Source organism: Suncus etruscus, chromosome 4 (genome assembly GCF_024139225.1).
Source record: "Suncus etruscus isolate mSunEtr1 chromosome 4, mSunEtr1.pri.cur, whole genome shotgun sequence".
NCBI lineage: Eukaryota > Metazoa > Chordata > Mammalia > Eulipotyphla > Soricidae > Suncus > Suncus etruscus.
The window spans coordinates 113,228-129,589 of NC_064851.1; the positions used below are offsets into that span (position 1 = coordinate 113,228).

At 44.4% G+C, this 16,362-nt stretch overlaps 1 protein-coding gene across 1 annotated transcript in view; it reads right to left on the reverse strand.

Moving 5' to 3' along the window:
* Window positions 1–16,362, reverse strand: part of LOC126006163 (zinc finger protein 785-like) — a 156,495-nt gene that overhangs the window by 102,212 nt on the left and 37,921 nt on the right. The window contains exon 2 of the mRNA XM_049771495.1: window positions 3,350–3,476. Coding sequence (XP_049627452.1) covers window positions 3,350–3,476 — 127 coding nt within the window. The remainder of the gene's footprint in view (window positions 1–3,349; window positions 3,477–16,362) is intronic.

Genomic DNA, 16,362 nt, shown 5'->3' on the forward strand with positions numbered 1-16,362 from the left:
TTTTTTTTTTGGTTTTTGGGCCACACCCGGTGGTGCTCAGGGGATACTCCTGGCTGTCTGCTCAGAAATAGCTCCTGGCAGGCACGGGGGACCATATGGGACCCCGGGATTCGGGATTCGAACCAACCACCTTTTTGGTCCTGGATCGGCTGCTTGCAAGGCAAACGCCGCTTGTGCTCTCTCTCCAGGCCCAACATCACTACTTTTGACAGAGAAACTTTGATTCACTTTCCAAGCCTGTTGATACATCGCCAAGAAAATAATTCTGATATTGACATTACCTATTTTAAAATAGCACTTAACAGCAAAGCGATGTTGGCCTTTGTTAAAAAAAAAAAAAAAAAAAAAAAAACTCTGGATGTCACTGTAACAGAATTAAATTTTTCTCCCTTTAAAATCAAAATTGGCAACTTTAAAATGCAATTGCTGGATTTAAAAAACAAAGAACTGTGGAGCTCGAAATCTGAATGTCTTTGTGCTAATTTAGAAAGATTGGAGAAACACAAATGTTAACTTAATTCACAGCACAAGTGGTCTGCTTTGAAAGACCTTGAGAAGGAAGATATGATGATTTTTAACACCTGAAATAGTATTCCTGACTCATACAATCAACTAAAAAAGCTAGCATTTGCTGTTCTTTCCTTGTTCGGGTCTACATATTTATGCGAACAATCATTTTCAAGCATGAATCTTATCAAGAGTAAATTGAGAAATCGTCTCATCAATGAGAACCTGAAATTGTGCCTAAAATTAAAAACAACAACATACAAACCTGACTTACTCAAACTATCCAAGGAAATGCAAGGCCAATGTTCACATTAGTGTTTGTGACTTTGTCATGGTCAGGATGTAATTTTCTCTACATTGTAAGGCAAATTTTACGGAATTTAACGTTATTGATAAATAATATCATTCTAAAGTTTTTGTTTTATGCTATGTATTTTCGGTTTTAAAAATGTGACTCTCAAAATAAATTTCAATCGTGATTTTGGCGAGATTTGGCTCAGTTGAAAAAAAAGGTTGCCCACCACTAATCTAGGACAAACCGTGTTTTGATCCCCAGTGTCCCATATGGTGCCCCAAGCAGGAGCGATTTCTGAGCGCATAGCCAGGAGTAACTCCTGAGCATCACCAGGTGTGATGTCCAAAAACAAAACAAAATAAAACAAAACAAAACAAAAAAAGAAAATGGAGTTCTGGCTTTTGGCTCTGACAGAGACCAAGAGGGAAAAGCCATTATACTCTTTCCTGACTAGCTAGGGTTATTTCTTTGATACTACTCTGCTTAAGACCTCTCCGATCGAAGTTAGAAATATATGTAAGAGGGTGGGGGTCTCACAATTAGTGAATTTTATTTTACAACCACTTATCATTAGGGAATTCCAAATCAAGACAACAATGAGATATCATCTTATACCTGTGAAAACAGCATGATATGAAGCTCACCTCAAGGAGGGGTGAGTGCAGTTAGAACACTAACATGTACCATGACAATGTTAATGAGTGAGAGAAGTAGAATGCCTGTGCCGAATACAGGCAGGGGATATGGGTGGAGGGATATGGGGTGAACTGGTGGTGGGAATGTTACACTGGTGAAGGGAGGGGTGTGCTTTTTGTGAATAAAACCTAACTCCAGTTATGTTTGTAATCACAATGTTTAAATAAAGATTAATAAAAAACAGCACATATAAAAAATACTAGGAACAATCACTGTTGGTGGGGATTTGGTCAAAAGGAAAACTCCTCAACTCCTGGTGGGAATGCTGCCTAATACAACCCCTATGGAAAATTGGATGGAGGGTTCTCACTACCCTCAAAATCAAGCTGCCATATGACCACCAAACCCTCTTTTTTTGGGTATGTATCCCCCAGAGAGAAAGACATTCATCCATGAAGTATGTCTTAAAAACGAGAGGCTGGATTGAAATTAAGAGATATGGGCATGTGACATGATCAGAGTTGACAATGATTCGATCCCAGGAACCATACAGCTTCCACCAAGCCCCACCAGAAAGGATTTCTGGGTGCATATATGGGCATAAGCCACTGGACTGCCTGTGTAGTCCAAAAATCAAAAACAAACAAAAAAGTCAAATTGTCCATGCTCCGCATGCAGGAACAGATTTGATACCAGCCCAAAATAATGTCCCAGTAAGCACTGGGGAGACCCCAGGATTTGCTACTGAGTGGAACTTTTGAAATCATGAAAAGAAATTAACTCACTTATAAATTTTGCAGTCTCGTTAGGATTCAAACAATAGTAGAGAGCAGAGTACGTGACCATGAACAGGACAACCCAAGGCAACCAAGATGATGCTGAAACCCGTCAGGAGTGATCCTTGAATCAGAGTCCAGAGGCTAAGATCACACAGTTCAAGAAATCACATCACTTTTGGCCAAATAACTTCTGGGTCTGTGCTCAAATGTTGTAAGTCAGCCCCTAAAGAGGTTGACTGATGCAGGGATGGAGGATGAGGTCTTTCCCCTCCAGCTTGGAGCACTCGTCTGCCACCCTGTTCAGCCGGCAGTTCTGAGGTGAAGCGGCGGGTAAACAGCTCACAGACAGTCAGGCTTGTGGAAATATTAGCTTTATTTGGTGGACAAGACTGAAGTCCAAAGCCTCAGCATCAATTCCAGCCAAAAAGCCCCTCGCCTTCCACATACCCTTGTTTTTATCCCCCAGAATTAAGTACCACCCAATGATGGGATCAGGTACCACCCAATGGTGGAAGCAGAATCAGGTACCACCCTAGTGTGGGAGCAGAATGCCAGGTCACTCCCCAGGGTAGGGCACAATCACCGATCAGGGTAGGGTCAATAACATAATAATCCCATAAAATGTTTACATACACAACACTCAAAGAGGCCACTGTCAGGCTTAGGGGTGCATCTGCAGAGCAAGGAATCAAATCCAGTTTGGCCGAGCTATGGCAAACCCATGAAACAACATATATCGCTAGTCACTGAAAAGACATTTACAAGTATAAAGTTGGATTCATCTGAGAAATAAAGTCAGAGTCCAGGGGTCAGAACAGCAGAGAAGCGGGGCCGGAGATAGCACAGCCATAGGGCGTTTGCCGACATAAGACAGAACCAGGTTCGATTGCCAGCATCCCATGTGGTCCCGAGCCTGCCAGGAATGATTTGGTGCAGAGTCAGGGGTAACCCCTGAGCGCTGCTGCGTGTGGCCCCAAAACAAAATAAATGAAAACTAAAACCAAAAAAAGAAAACCTTGGGTTCAGCAGAATCATGTAGCTTGTTGAGCCCATATCCCTGCAGATCCAGGCACCTCCCTGTCACCCCAGGTTGTAGCCCACAGCAGTGGCCCAGGGCCAGGGTAGTTCTCACCTACTGCCTGCAGGTGCTCGTAGGTCTCCAGCATCACATCTCTGTAGAGCTTCCTCTGAGAGACATCCAGGCATGGCCATTCCTCTGGAGAGAAGCTCACAGCCACATCAGGGAAGGTCACCAAGCCCTACACACACAAAGGCTGGGGTCAGGGCCAAGGCTGACTCAGTGCCGTGGTGGGGATAGGATCCCTTAAGGTCCTAGAGGTATACAGGGACTCTCCAATCTGCCCTCGAGAGCACCCAGCCTCCACATCCTCTCTCTATGGACACCCAGAGAGGAAGGTTTCCAAACATCATGCTAGAACGCCTCATTAGGCAACGTGATATGCCGACAGTATTCAAGAAGGTTCTTGGAGGTGCTGCTTTGCACACAGACTACCCAGAGCCAACCTGGACATTAGATTCTCTGAGCACTGGTGGGTGAAATTCAAGACTACAGAGCCAAAGGAGCTGAAACAGCAACTCTGGATGTGGCCCAAAATGCTAAACACACATTAGTCCTTCCTGCCGCCAGGATACAAGCAGGGAGAAAGTAAATTTAGGGTCCAGAGAGGGCATCAAGCCTGTGCTTGGGATATCAGCACTCATGGTTCACATCCAAACAAATCCCTCCTGGTGCGGGTCAAAATGACCCAACTCAGTAGCACAGTGGTAGGATGCCTGCCTTGCACGTAGTCAACACCAGACAAACCCAGGTTCGATTGGCATCCCATATGGTCCCTCAAGCCTGCCAGGAGCGATTTCTGAGTGCAGAGCCACGAGCGCCACCTGAGCGCCACCAGGTATGACCCAACCACCCCGTCAAGAAAAGAAAATGACCCAACTTCCAGCAACTATGGCTTCCAGAAATGTTCTTTGTTCCCGTATCCCAATTAGAACCACAAGCCATGGACCACGGACAAGGAGTCTCTGGAAGTGCACCTGGTTTACTGAGGAGAAATGTGGCTGCAGGGAGGAGCCTAGTCTGCAGAGTGAAGGACAAAAGAGTTGAGCTGCATGTCCTGGGTCTTGAGCAACAGTGCCAGGGAGGGTGCAGAATGGACCAACATGGGTTCAACTCCAGGCACAGGCTAGTAGTGTCCCCTATGTCGCCTGGAGCAAACCCTCTGTGTGGAGTCAAAGAAAAGCCCGAGCAACACAGACGTGGCACAAAATTCAGGACCAAACAGAAAAGCAGACACAGCACAGCACAAAGCACCTAAAACTAAAACCAAACAAGGCTCACAGAGAAACGCACATGCAGGAAGGGACCTTGCTGTGTTCCATGAGGTAAGGCAGAAAATTCTTCACCAGAAGGAACCTAGGCATTAGCCTGGCATCTAAGAGCAGCAGAAAAATACTAAAGAACCCTGTGCTAGACCATCAAGATGATTTGGTGGGCGCGTGCCTCAGATGGGGCGCTCTCAGGATGAATCTCTGATACCCTATAGGGTCCCAGTCCCAGAAAGTATGATTCCAGAGTGCAGAGCCATAAGAATTCCCTTTCAGGTGTGGTGCCATAAATTAGAAATTAATCAAAATCCTTTCTCCAGGTGAGGTAGGAGTGATATTTTTATGGCAGAAATCGTGGGATTAAGGTCTCCTTCACCAACATCTAGGTTTATATTAACAGGAGCTCAACCCTAGAATCTGGCATCCAATAAAGTCTCAGACTGGCAGGGGAGACCCAAGTACACTGAGTCAGAAGGAAGGTCTAAGAAATACCTGTGTAGCCCCATAATAAACACAAGACCGCAGGGCCGGAGAGATAGCATGGAGGTAAGGTGTTTGCCTTTCATGCAGGAGGTCATCGGTTCAGATCCCGGCGCCCCATATGGTCCCCCGTGCCTGCCAGGAGCAATTTCTGAGCCTGGAGCCAGGAATAACCCCTGAGCACTGCCGGGTGTGACCCAAAAACCACAAAAAAAAAAAAAAAAAAAAAAACACAAGACAGCAAATAAGAACAAAAAGAAAAAATAAGGAAAAATAGAACTGCAGAGCCCAGGGTCCCTGAAGGAGTGCCAGCAGCCACACTCATCCCCAGATTCCTTCCTAAAGCATCTGAGTCCCCCAAATCCTGTGGGGCTTACACTCCTTCCATTCCCCTTTCCTTCTCAGGGCCCACTGCCCCCTTACCTGGGGAGAGGACGTTAGATGGTGAGACCCCATCTTCCGCAGCCTGGATCATTCCTTAAGAGCAGCAGCAAGGCCCACTGAACGAAGTCCTGGAGAAAAGTCACAGCCGTGAGCAACAAGGAAGAGCACAGCCCCTGCCCGGCGGCTTCCTGCTGGGTCTGGCCGGATGCCAGCCTGGCCACTGAACCCCTTTTTTTTTTTTTTTTTTTTTTTTTTTTTTTAGTTTTTTTGGGCCACACCCATTTGACGCTCAGGGGTTACTCCTGGCTACGCGCTCAGAAATCACCCCTGGCTTGGGGGACCATATGGGACACCGGGGGATCGAACCGCGGTCCATCCGCTTGCAAGGCAGACACCTAACCTGTAGCGCCACCTTCCCGGTCCATCCCCCTTTTGCGGAAAGCGCCCGGCAAGACCAACTTCAGATCCACAGCGCTTCCGAAGACCGCGAGGGGCCCTGTGTCTGCACGTGGGGTTTCTAGAGTAAAATCTACTTTTCCCCGTCAGCGGGTCCTTGGTGGCGGGGACAGCGGTGCGGCGGAGGGCTTTGCCTGCAGGCAGCTGAGCCAAGTCGCGTGCCTGAGATGGGGGCTGACCTTGCGGGCGGCCCCGCGCTCCCTGGCCAGAAGCACGGCTCCGCGTACAATTCCCAACTCGGCCGCGGCCGCGCGCTCCCAGAAGGCGGGGGGGCGGGAGCGCGGTCCAGGGACCGAGCAGAAGCCCTCCTCCGGAGGAACCGCCAGGAAGGGCTCGGGGGAGTCGGGGCGCCGCTCGCGGGAGTGAAGACCCCGAGACCCAGGCGGAAAGCCTGGTGCCGGGGCGGGACGAGGACCCGGAGACAGAGACGCCCCGCTCGCTCACCCCGGGCGCTCCGAGGGGCCCTCGCCGGACGGCGGCCAGAGAGGCGTCCCCCCGGGGCCCGACGGGGGCGGCAAGGGGCGGCGAGAGGCGGCGAGAAGCAGGCGCGCGCTCGCTCCCGCCCTGCCTCCCCCGCGCGTCTGGCCGCGGAGAAAGGAAACCGGCGCCGGCGTGACGTCGAGCGGCTTCCGGCGGAGGCTCCAAGGGCTCCAAGGGCTCCAAGGGCTCTGTGGTGGGAGGTCAAACCCCTTGTTGATGGTCTCCAAGTCAAAGAATGATTCCCAAAAAGATAAATTGAATCCCATCCTTCCGTCCCCCCTTTTGGGGAGACTTTGATAATAATGTCCGGAGTAAATAATCAACGAATGCAAAAGATCAGGGGACCAAAGGTTCAGCAAGGAAAGTCTTTTGTCAGTTGCAGCCAGCTCCAAAAAGCAAACTGAACCAGCCGTCAGTTCTGGCAAAAGAGCTCCCTATGCCTCCCCAACAAGCTTTTTATTTCATTCCTTAATCACCTCCACCTGGAAGATCCAGGTGGGATGACAGGCAAAAACAATATTACAACAATTACTCAACAGGGCTCCAAGGGCCAGGCCCCGCCGACTCGCCGGCCCTCCCTGGCCGAAGGCGCTGGCTTAGGGGATGCCAGCCTGTCCCTCCGCAGACACGGAAGGGCCCTTTCCAAAGGGACATCAGCACGCCCGTCGTGGGGCCGGGTCAGAGCTCAGTGTGCGGCCGATCTTCACCTGCGTGAAGGCCAGGGTCAGGCCCCCACAGAACTGAAGGAAAAGACACTGATTTGCCGTTCAAATGCCTCAAGGGAGCCTGAGCCCTAGCACATAGGGAGGGCTGCAGCGTTGCAGGCGACCTGCCTGGCTTCAATCCCAGGCATCCCACAGGGCCCAGGAGGAAGCCAGGAGTCATTCCTGCATGCAGAGCAGGAGGAACCCCTGAACAATGATCGCCATGTGTGACCCTAAACGCAAAATGATTTCCACAGAGATTCCACTGTAGCCTATTCCTCTGAAACATCAAAGAAGCATCACTTTGTGTTCCTTTTTAATTATTTTTGTATGCCTTTGGGGTCCCCACCAGGCCATCCTCATATTTTGGGGGGAGGGGCTCACACCCGGAAGCACTCAGGGCTTGCTCCTGGCTCTACGCTCAGAAATCGCTCCTGGCAGTTTCAGGGGACCATACGGGATGCCGGAGTTCGAACCACCGTCCTTCTGCATGCAAGGCAAACGCTCTACCTCTGCTGGACTTGTGATCAGGGCTCTCAGCCTCTAGCCATATGGCCATGCTGGGTGCCCATGTGTTGTGTATGTAAATATTTTAGGGGATTACTATGTTACTCACCCTAACCTGATTGGTATTGTGCCCTACCCTAGAGTGTGACCTGGGATTCTGCCCCACCCTAGGGTAGTACCTGATTCTGCTTCCACCATTGGTTGGTATCTGATCCCACCGTTGGGTGGTACCTGATTCTGGGGGATAAAAACAAGGGTCTGTGGAAGGCGAGGGGCTTTTTTGCTGGAACTGAGGCTGAGTCTTTGGACTTCAGTCTTGTCCACCGAATAAAGCTAATATTTCCACAAGCCTGACTGTCTGCGAGCTGTTTACCCGCCATTTCACCTCAGAACCATCGGCTAGACAGGGTGGCAGAGACGTGCTCCGAGCTGGAAAAGAAAGACCTCATCCTCCATCCCTGCATCAGTCAACCTCTTCAGGGACTGACTTGCAACACCCATGCATATATGCTTGAACAATAAACCCTCTGCTTTTGCATGAGACTGGGGTCTTGGGGGGTCTTTGAAAGGCGAGTAGTTCTTCCGGACATGGGAGGTTCCACCGAGCTATCTGCACCTGTTTGGGGACATTAACGTCTTAACTTGGGGTTTAGTGATCACCAGTGCCTAGGAGGTTAAATTGAACTTGGTGTGGACAGTGTGGCTGCTGTAAAGGCCCGCGAGGGTTTTCAGTAGTGGCCAACAGGCATGTCCGGAGGGCCGCAGGTCACAGACCTGAGGGATGCCTCAGTGAAGTTGGGGGATCCCGAGGACACTCGGAAACCCCTTTTGTAAGTATATTCTTTTGTAAGTAAGTGTGGTATACATTTGTAAACTGCCCAAGAATTCGGACCTAGGTTAGACTTTCTCTGTCTGTTACTGTTGTCTGTCTATCTGTCTGTCTGTCGTTACTGTTTTGTGTGTTGTTTCTCCTTGTCTTGCGTGTCTTGCTTTTATTGAGGAGCCCTAGGGAGAAGTGGCGAGAGGGACCCTTCTCATCAGGGAGAGGGTCGAGTGGGACCCTCTCTCATCAGGGGGGAGGTCGAAGGAGACTCTCAGGGAGAGTTTACCGAAGGAAAGGAGACTCCACGGAGCTCCAAGGACTAGTGCAAGTCCTGGCTAGGCTTTCCAAATTGGGCGTGAGCCCTTCGCAGATCCTTTCAGGTTGGTTTGATTTCATTTTTATTTCATTTTATTTTAGTTTTGGTTTTTTTCTTTTTTTTTTTTTTTTTTCTTTTTTGGCTCTCCTCTTCTCTGATTCATTTTTTCCTGTCTCTCTCTCTCTCTCTTGAAACTGGAAGTTACTCAGTGAGGGAGAAATCTCTCCCAGTCCTGGAGAAGTATGGAGTCCGTTAGGCATGGCCCAGAGAGCGAAAGGGAGTTGTGAAAGTTTACTGAAAGTACGTGTAAAGACCAGTCAGTGTGAGTGGTAGTGGTTTCTTGACTGTTGTTATTATCTATTGCCTTTTCTCAGTCAACCATGGAGCAGGCTCAGTCTCTTGCTGGTGAACTTCCCAGAGGTGCAGAAAATGGTGTTGAGTGACAATTTCTATACTTCCTTGTTATTTTCTGTTGAATAGTGTTTTATGTGTTTTTGTATTTCAAGGCAAGCTCTGTTAGGGACAGGGTGGTGGTTGCAAACTCTGCCTCCTAACTGGCCAGCAGGACTTAAATTTGTCCGACTTTGTGACTAAACACCTCAGCAGAAAGGTAAAATCAGAAAAATCCTGAGAGCTGCTGTCTTGCTGCTTCTGGCTAAGAAGCAAAAAAATTGGTCAGTTTAAAATTCTTTACTGGAGCGTATCTAAGAAAGGGAAACTTACCCAACTCCCTTCCCCCCAGGGTTTACATATCAAAGGAGAGATGTGGTTGGGAGTCCAGAAAAAAAATTGGGCCTTTAAATCTCTCTAAGAAATTCCTCTGACTTAGAGGTTTCTTAGAATGAATAATTTGGGGGCCCGAAGAGATAGCACAGCGGCGTTTGCCTTGCAAAGCCGATCCAGGACCAAAGGTGGTTGGTTCAAATCCCGGTGTCCCATATGGTCCCCCGTGCCTATTAGGAGCTATTTCTGAGCAGACAGCCAGGAGTAACCCCTGAGCATCACCGGGTGTGGCCCCCCCCCAAAAAAAAGAATGAATAATTTGGTGGGAAATGTTGCAAATTATTGTAATTAACTTTTCTGATGAAATTGAGTTCTAATACAGACTAAAAAGTGCCACCCACCCGTGAAATCTCAGGGAAGGGAGGAGGATTATCAGAAACTTTTACAATTTTAAAACAGGTTACAACAGCATTGTAATGTGGGTATGACACGAGTCTTTATATTTCTATTTCTGGTAAAAAAAATTCATATTAATTTTAAAAGGCCAAAACTGTGTAGAAAATATTGTGGTTAGCATTTTGATAACATTATTAATTTTGTGAATGCTTAATATTGTTGAGATAACTAAATCTAAATAGCAATATGAACTCTAATGTGGTTTTAAGGTCTTAATGTAAAAATGCCTAGATTGTCTTTACTAAGAGAAAAACTTGGTCCTGTCAGATGGAAGTAATTCTAGCAATTTGTTTTCTAATTGGAAAAAATAAAAGAAATAAAAGTTTTAAGTATTTGTATAAAGTGCAGACCTTTTAAAATTGGAGTAAAATTAGTCATATTTAATATCTCTAAGGTTTTTATAACTTAAGTTATACTGTAGTGCTTGGATGGTTACAATACCTACCTCTCATTTGCTGAAGTTGCATCTTGTAAAGCCTAAGTAACTTGGTAATTGGAATTTAAGATATAATATGTTCTGGACACTGTCATAAATTTGGCATTTTGATCAATAAACAGGGTAGAATTGTAGTAAACTCATTTAGACCTATGATTAGTTATAGAGCAGTAAGGGATTGTAAGATAAATTTTTTAGAAACTGCAAAATGCTATGTATAAAATAGTTTTTAAAAAAACGACCATTTTTGATAATGTTCTAAGATGTTTAGAAAAGTAAAGTAGGGGCTGGAGAGATAGCATGGAGGTAAGGCGTTTGCCTTTCATGCAGGAGGTCATCGGTTCGAATCCCAGCATCCCATTTGGTCCCCCGTGCCTGCCAGGAGGAATTTCTGAGCCTGGAGCTAGGAATAACCCCTGAGCACTGCCGGGTGTGACCCAAAAACCACAAAATAAATAAATAAATAGAAAGAAAAGTAATTAAAATTGAGTGAAAAGATCAGACTTTAAGAATTATAACTTCTCTAGATTGTAAATTTAAAATATTTTTAAGAAAATTTATGTTTATGGGCTCGGAGAGATAGCACAGCGGCGTTTGCCTTGCAAGCAGCTGATCCAGGACCAAAGGTGGTTGATTCAAATCCCGGTGTCCCATATGGTCCCCCGTGCCTGCCAGGAGCTATTTCTGAGTAGACAGCCAGGAGTAACCCCTGAGCATCGCCAGGTGTTGCCAGAAAGAAAGAAAGAAAGAAAGAAAGAAAGAAAGAAAGAAAGAAAGAAAGAAAGAAAGAAAGAAAGAAAGAAAGAAAGAAAGAAAGAAAGAAAGAGAGAGAGAGAGAGAGAGAGAGAGAGAAAGAAAGAGAAAGAAAAAGATAGAAAGAAAGAGAAAGAAAAAAGAAAGAAGAAAGAAAGAAAGAAAGAAAAAAGAAAAAAAGAAAAAAAGAAAGAAAGAAAGAAAGAAAGAAAGAAAGAAAGAAAGAAAATTTATGTTTTGCACTAGTCTAAAAATTTTGTCAAATCTGGTATATAGGAATTTTAACATGAAATACTTATAAGTACAATAGGAAATCATAGCTTTTAAAAATTTATTTAATGTTTTAATTAAAAGTCTTATCAAATATTATTTAAGAGTATATGTGGTTACGCAAGATGAATAAGATATGAATTTGATACTGGGGGAAAGAGAATAAAACTCTGAGAAAGAGCAGCTAGTTGGTAAGGCTGAAGGAAATTTGTAGAGTAAATTTAGAAAGAAATAGGAAAGTGGGTGAATGCAGAGAATTTGAGAATGTATAAAAGGGACTGAGGAGGTGTACTAAGAAACTGTCAGATTAAGTTGGATTATTATTATTATTATTAATAAAATGCTTCTAACTCAGAAATTAACCAATGTTTTGTGTAAAAGAAGTTTGAATGTTTTAAACCATGTTATAGTGTTCATATGTTATTGGGTGAAGATGGGATAATAATGAGGTATTATGATTAAAACACTTTTATAATTTTTCATTATTTGTTGCCAAGGATATTAATAAGTGTATCACAAGGAGTGTTGTGTATGTAAATATTTTGGGGGATTACTATGTTGCTCACCCTAATCTGTGCCCTACCCTAGGGTGTGACCTGGCATTCTGCCCCCACCCTAGGGTAGGACCTGATTCTGCTTCCACCATTGGTTGGTATCTGATCCCACCATTGGGTGGGACCTGAACCCTGGACCCTCAGAACTGTAAGTGAAATACTTCATTGGAAATTTCCTATGCTGACCATCAAATGGTTTCTGTGGTTAGTCATGTGGATTTTACCACCCTTAGTCTTACGCATTGGTGCTCTAGTATACAAGTGGATCATTCCATTTTGTTTAAAACTAATTGGTTTTGATCTAAGGACAATCACTGCAGTTGGATGGTTGTGGTCTATATTTCAAATGAAAAGTGTAGTGTCTCTAGCCATCATAGTTTGTGGAATTTCTGTGTTGACTAACATTATTATTATGAGCATAGTTATTTGCTGGTATTTAGGAAATAGAAAGTGTAGAAATGGTGAGGCTAAAACCAGTATAGATAATAAGGAAATTTATCTGACGAAAACTCAGACCAAGGTGCGGGCTGACGAATCCAGCCCCACCATCAACAATATAGAAATTTTTGCTGGAAGAAAAACAACTCAGAATGTTAAGCCTGATTCTAGTGAATTGCTTGACAGTAGTGACTCAGATAATGATCAACCTCCAGTGCTAACTCCACGAGGGAGGCCTCCTTCTAGTCACAAAATTGAATCGCAGAGCAGAGCAGATTCAAATGATGAACCACATGCTCGGTCTCAGAGCTCTATTCAGAGTAATTTTGCTAATCAGGCCTTATCCCCTATAGACGGGGTAAATGTTTCTAACTATGTACCCTATCAGATGGAAGAATTAGATCGGTTTAAAAGAGCATGTAAAGAACATGGGCCAAAATCGCCATACAGTGTGGAGTTATTAAGACTTTGGAGTCATAACTCATCTTGGACTTTGTATGATTTTAAAAGAATCGCTGAAATATGCCTGTCGTCTAAACAGCGAACTGAATGGGAAATGTACTATTTAGAAGGCGTAAAAGCTAAATTATATAGTCCGGATGGTATGAAAAAGCAAGTGGCAGGTGTTACTCTATCGTATGAATTATTGATGGCAGAAAATCAATTTGCAAATATTCAGACACAAGCAGCTTTACCTAAGGAAATCTTAAATTTAATTAGGGAGATTGCATTGTCATCATGGGAAAAAATTGATTCTAACAGCATTGGTAAAGGAAACTATTTAAAAATTACCCAAGGCCCTTATGAGTCATTTGCAGAGTTTGTAGGTAAGATTAAAGATGCTCTGAAGTTACACGTGGAAGATGAGGAGATGAGAAACTTCCTAGTAAAACCTTTGGCCTATCATAATGCAAATTCAGCCTGTAGATTAGTATTGAATACATTAAATGAAAAGTCAGATCTGAATGATTACCTTTATGCCTGCCGGAATGTCTATGTGGAACCCCAACCCCCACCCCACTCAGACTCAGTACAAACCTTCCCAGTTACCAAGGGAACAATGCCTTACTCCCCTCGGGGACAGAACACTTTCCGGAAACCAGGTCTTTGCCCAAAATGCAAAAGGGGTCGCCACTGGGCGAAAGATTGCAGATCCAGAAACCTCATTAATAATAACCTAAGTAGAGGTTTCAACACAGTCCCCAGGAGGCAAATCGCCTGCTACCATTGTGGAAAACAGGGACATATCAAAAGAAATTGTCGTCTCCTTATAAATTCAGCTCCCCAAGAACACACATACAAGATGCAGGGAAACGCCCACAGGGACTCCCCCCAGGCCCTTCCAAATCAGGGGCAAAGTTCACAGACAATAATCCTTCCAAGCCCAGCCCAAGAAAATTCATCACGATAAGGGAATTAATCCACTCCACTTCAGGGAGTGCCGGATTAGACATATTATGCCCAGAGGACATTACAATTTACCCAGGAGCATGCCCTTACATGTTAGAAACTGGCATTGTAGGCCCGCCACCCCCAGATACCATGGGTTTGATTCTTGGCAGAAGTTCCCTCAACATAAAGGGTATATCAGTAATCACTGGTGTCATTGACTCAGATTCTATGGGAGAAATCATTGTAGTTATTACTGTACCAGTTACATGGACCTTTAAAAAAGGAGAAGCGATTGCCCAGATAGTAATAGTACCTTATGTCAAATTTGGGACTTCAGATAAGACTAGAATTGGAGGTTTTGGAAGCACAGATCCGGGTGCTACTCAAAACCCAATCGTGGCTCTGGTTACTAAATGTAAAGATGAACACCCAATGATCAAACTTCACTTAGAAGGCAAACCCTTTGATGGAATGATAGATATGGGTGCTCAGGTTACCGTAACTTCTGATAAAGAATGGCCAGAAAATTGGCCTCTTCAGGAAATCCCGTATTCCCTAGAAGGAATAGGAGGCCTGAGTTCCTGTCTGTTGAGTACGAGGACTATGCTATTTTACGGCCCAGAAAATCAAAAAGCAATAATCAGACCTCACGTGGGCCCATTTTCACCATCCCTGTGGGGCCGTGACCTACACAAACAGTGGAAAGCAGAATTCCACATCCCATTAGCTCCAGAAGAGCCCGAACCTTCTTTTGATTTAAAAACCAAAAATTTTTAGTGGGGGCCACTACCGTAAAAACACCAGCACCAATAAAAATAAAATGGAAATCTGATGAACCAATTTGGACAGGTCAGTGGCCCCTTAAAACTGATAAATTAAAGGTGCTGACAGAATTAGTGGAGGAACAGCTAAGTTTAGGACATATTGAACCATCTTTTTTTCAATGGAATTCACCTATATTCACTATAAAAAAGAAATCCGGTAAATGGAGACTTTTGATGGATCTTAGAGCTATAAATTTATCCATGATACCTATGGGCAAATTGCAGACTGGTTTACCATCACCTGTAGTTATTCCAAAGGAATGGCCACTAATTATAATTGATCTGAAAGACTGCTTCTACCCTATTCCTATCCACCCAGGTGATAAAAAACGTTTTGCATTCTCAGTTCCTTCTCTCAATAATACCCATCCCTGCAGACGTTTCCAATGGACTGTTCTCCCCCAAGGCATGCTGAATTCCCCAACCATGTGTCAGTTTTTTGTAGATAAAGTTTTGAGCCCTGCTCGTGAAAAATTTCCTCAAGCCATGATATTTCATTATACAGATGATATCTTGCTCACAATGAACAATGAAACAGATTTACAGGAATTATACTCTTATGTTACTGACTGTTTACAAACATCAGGACTGAAAATAGCTTTAGAAAAAATACAGATAATGCCACCGTATCAATATTTGGGTTTTATTTTGGACCGGACGTCTATACGTCCACAAAAATTTTCTATCAAAAAAGAAAACCTCAGAACGCTTAATGATTTTCAGAGACTTTTAGGTGACGTAAATTGGCTCCGCCCTGCACTAGGAATCCCAAATGCAGAGTTATCTAATCTGTTTAAAACGTTGGAGGGTGACCCTGCTTTAGATAGCCCGAGAAATTTAACAACAGCGGCCAAAAATGAATTGGACATCTTCTTGAGCAGATTACAAAAATCGTTTCTCTCAAGATTCATCCCAGGAGAAAAGGTATTACTGTTAATCTTCCCTACTATAGAAACCCCTACAGGGGCCTTGATGCAACAGTCAGGACCTTTGGAATGGGTGTATTTACATAACAAACAACCTCGCTCAGTTGTCCCCTACTTGCAACTGATTTCAGAGATTATTATCAAGGCAAGACTCAGATCTATATCTTTACTAGGTTTTGACCCAGATATAATAGTTTTGCCAGTACCAAAAAAGGAAATTGAGTCAATATTGCCAATTAATGAATCTCTACAAAGGGCCCTCTCAGATTTCACAGGAGAAATATCCTCCCATTATCCAGCAGGAAAAATTTGGGACTTTTTAAAGAAAACTCAGTTTGTTATTTCTTCAATTGTTCGGGATTCCCCTATCCCCAATGCCAAGGTTTTTTACATTGATGGATCCCAAAATGGAAAAGGAGAAATAACTGGAGACAACATTAATATGACCATAGATACCAAATATAAATCTGCACAGAAAGTTGAATTAGCAACGTTAATTTACCTATTAGAAAATGTATCTGAAGCCATGAATATAGTTTCTGATTCTTTGTATGTGGTAAATTTATGTCATGTGATAGCCACTGCATCCCTTAATGCTAATAACCCGATCATACAGGACTTACTTAAACAATTACAGCAGCTTCTTCAAAAACGAACTGAGCCCATCTTCATCACGCATATTAGAGCCCACTCAGGTCTTCCAGGACCTATGGCTCAAGAAAATAAAACTGCTGACTTGCTAGCAATGCCTATATTTAAATCACCTGTAGAGGAACATTCAGCCCTACACACAAATGCTCGCCGTTTACATGTGAATTACCAAATTCCATGGAGGTAAGCTAGAGAAATTGTAGAAAACTGCAACGTATGTGCACTG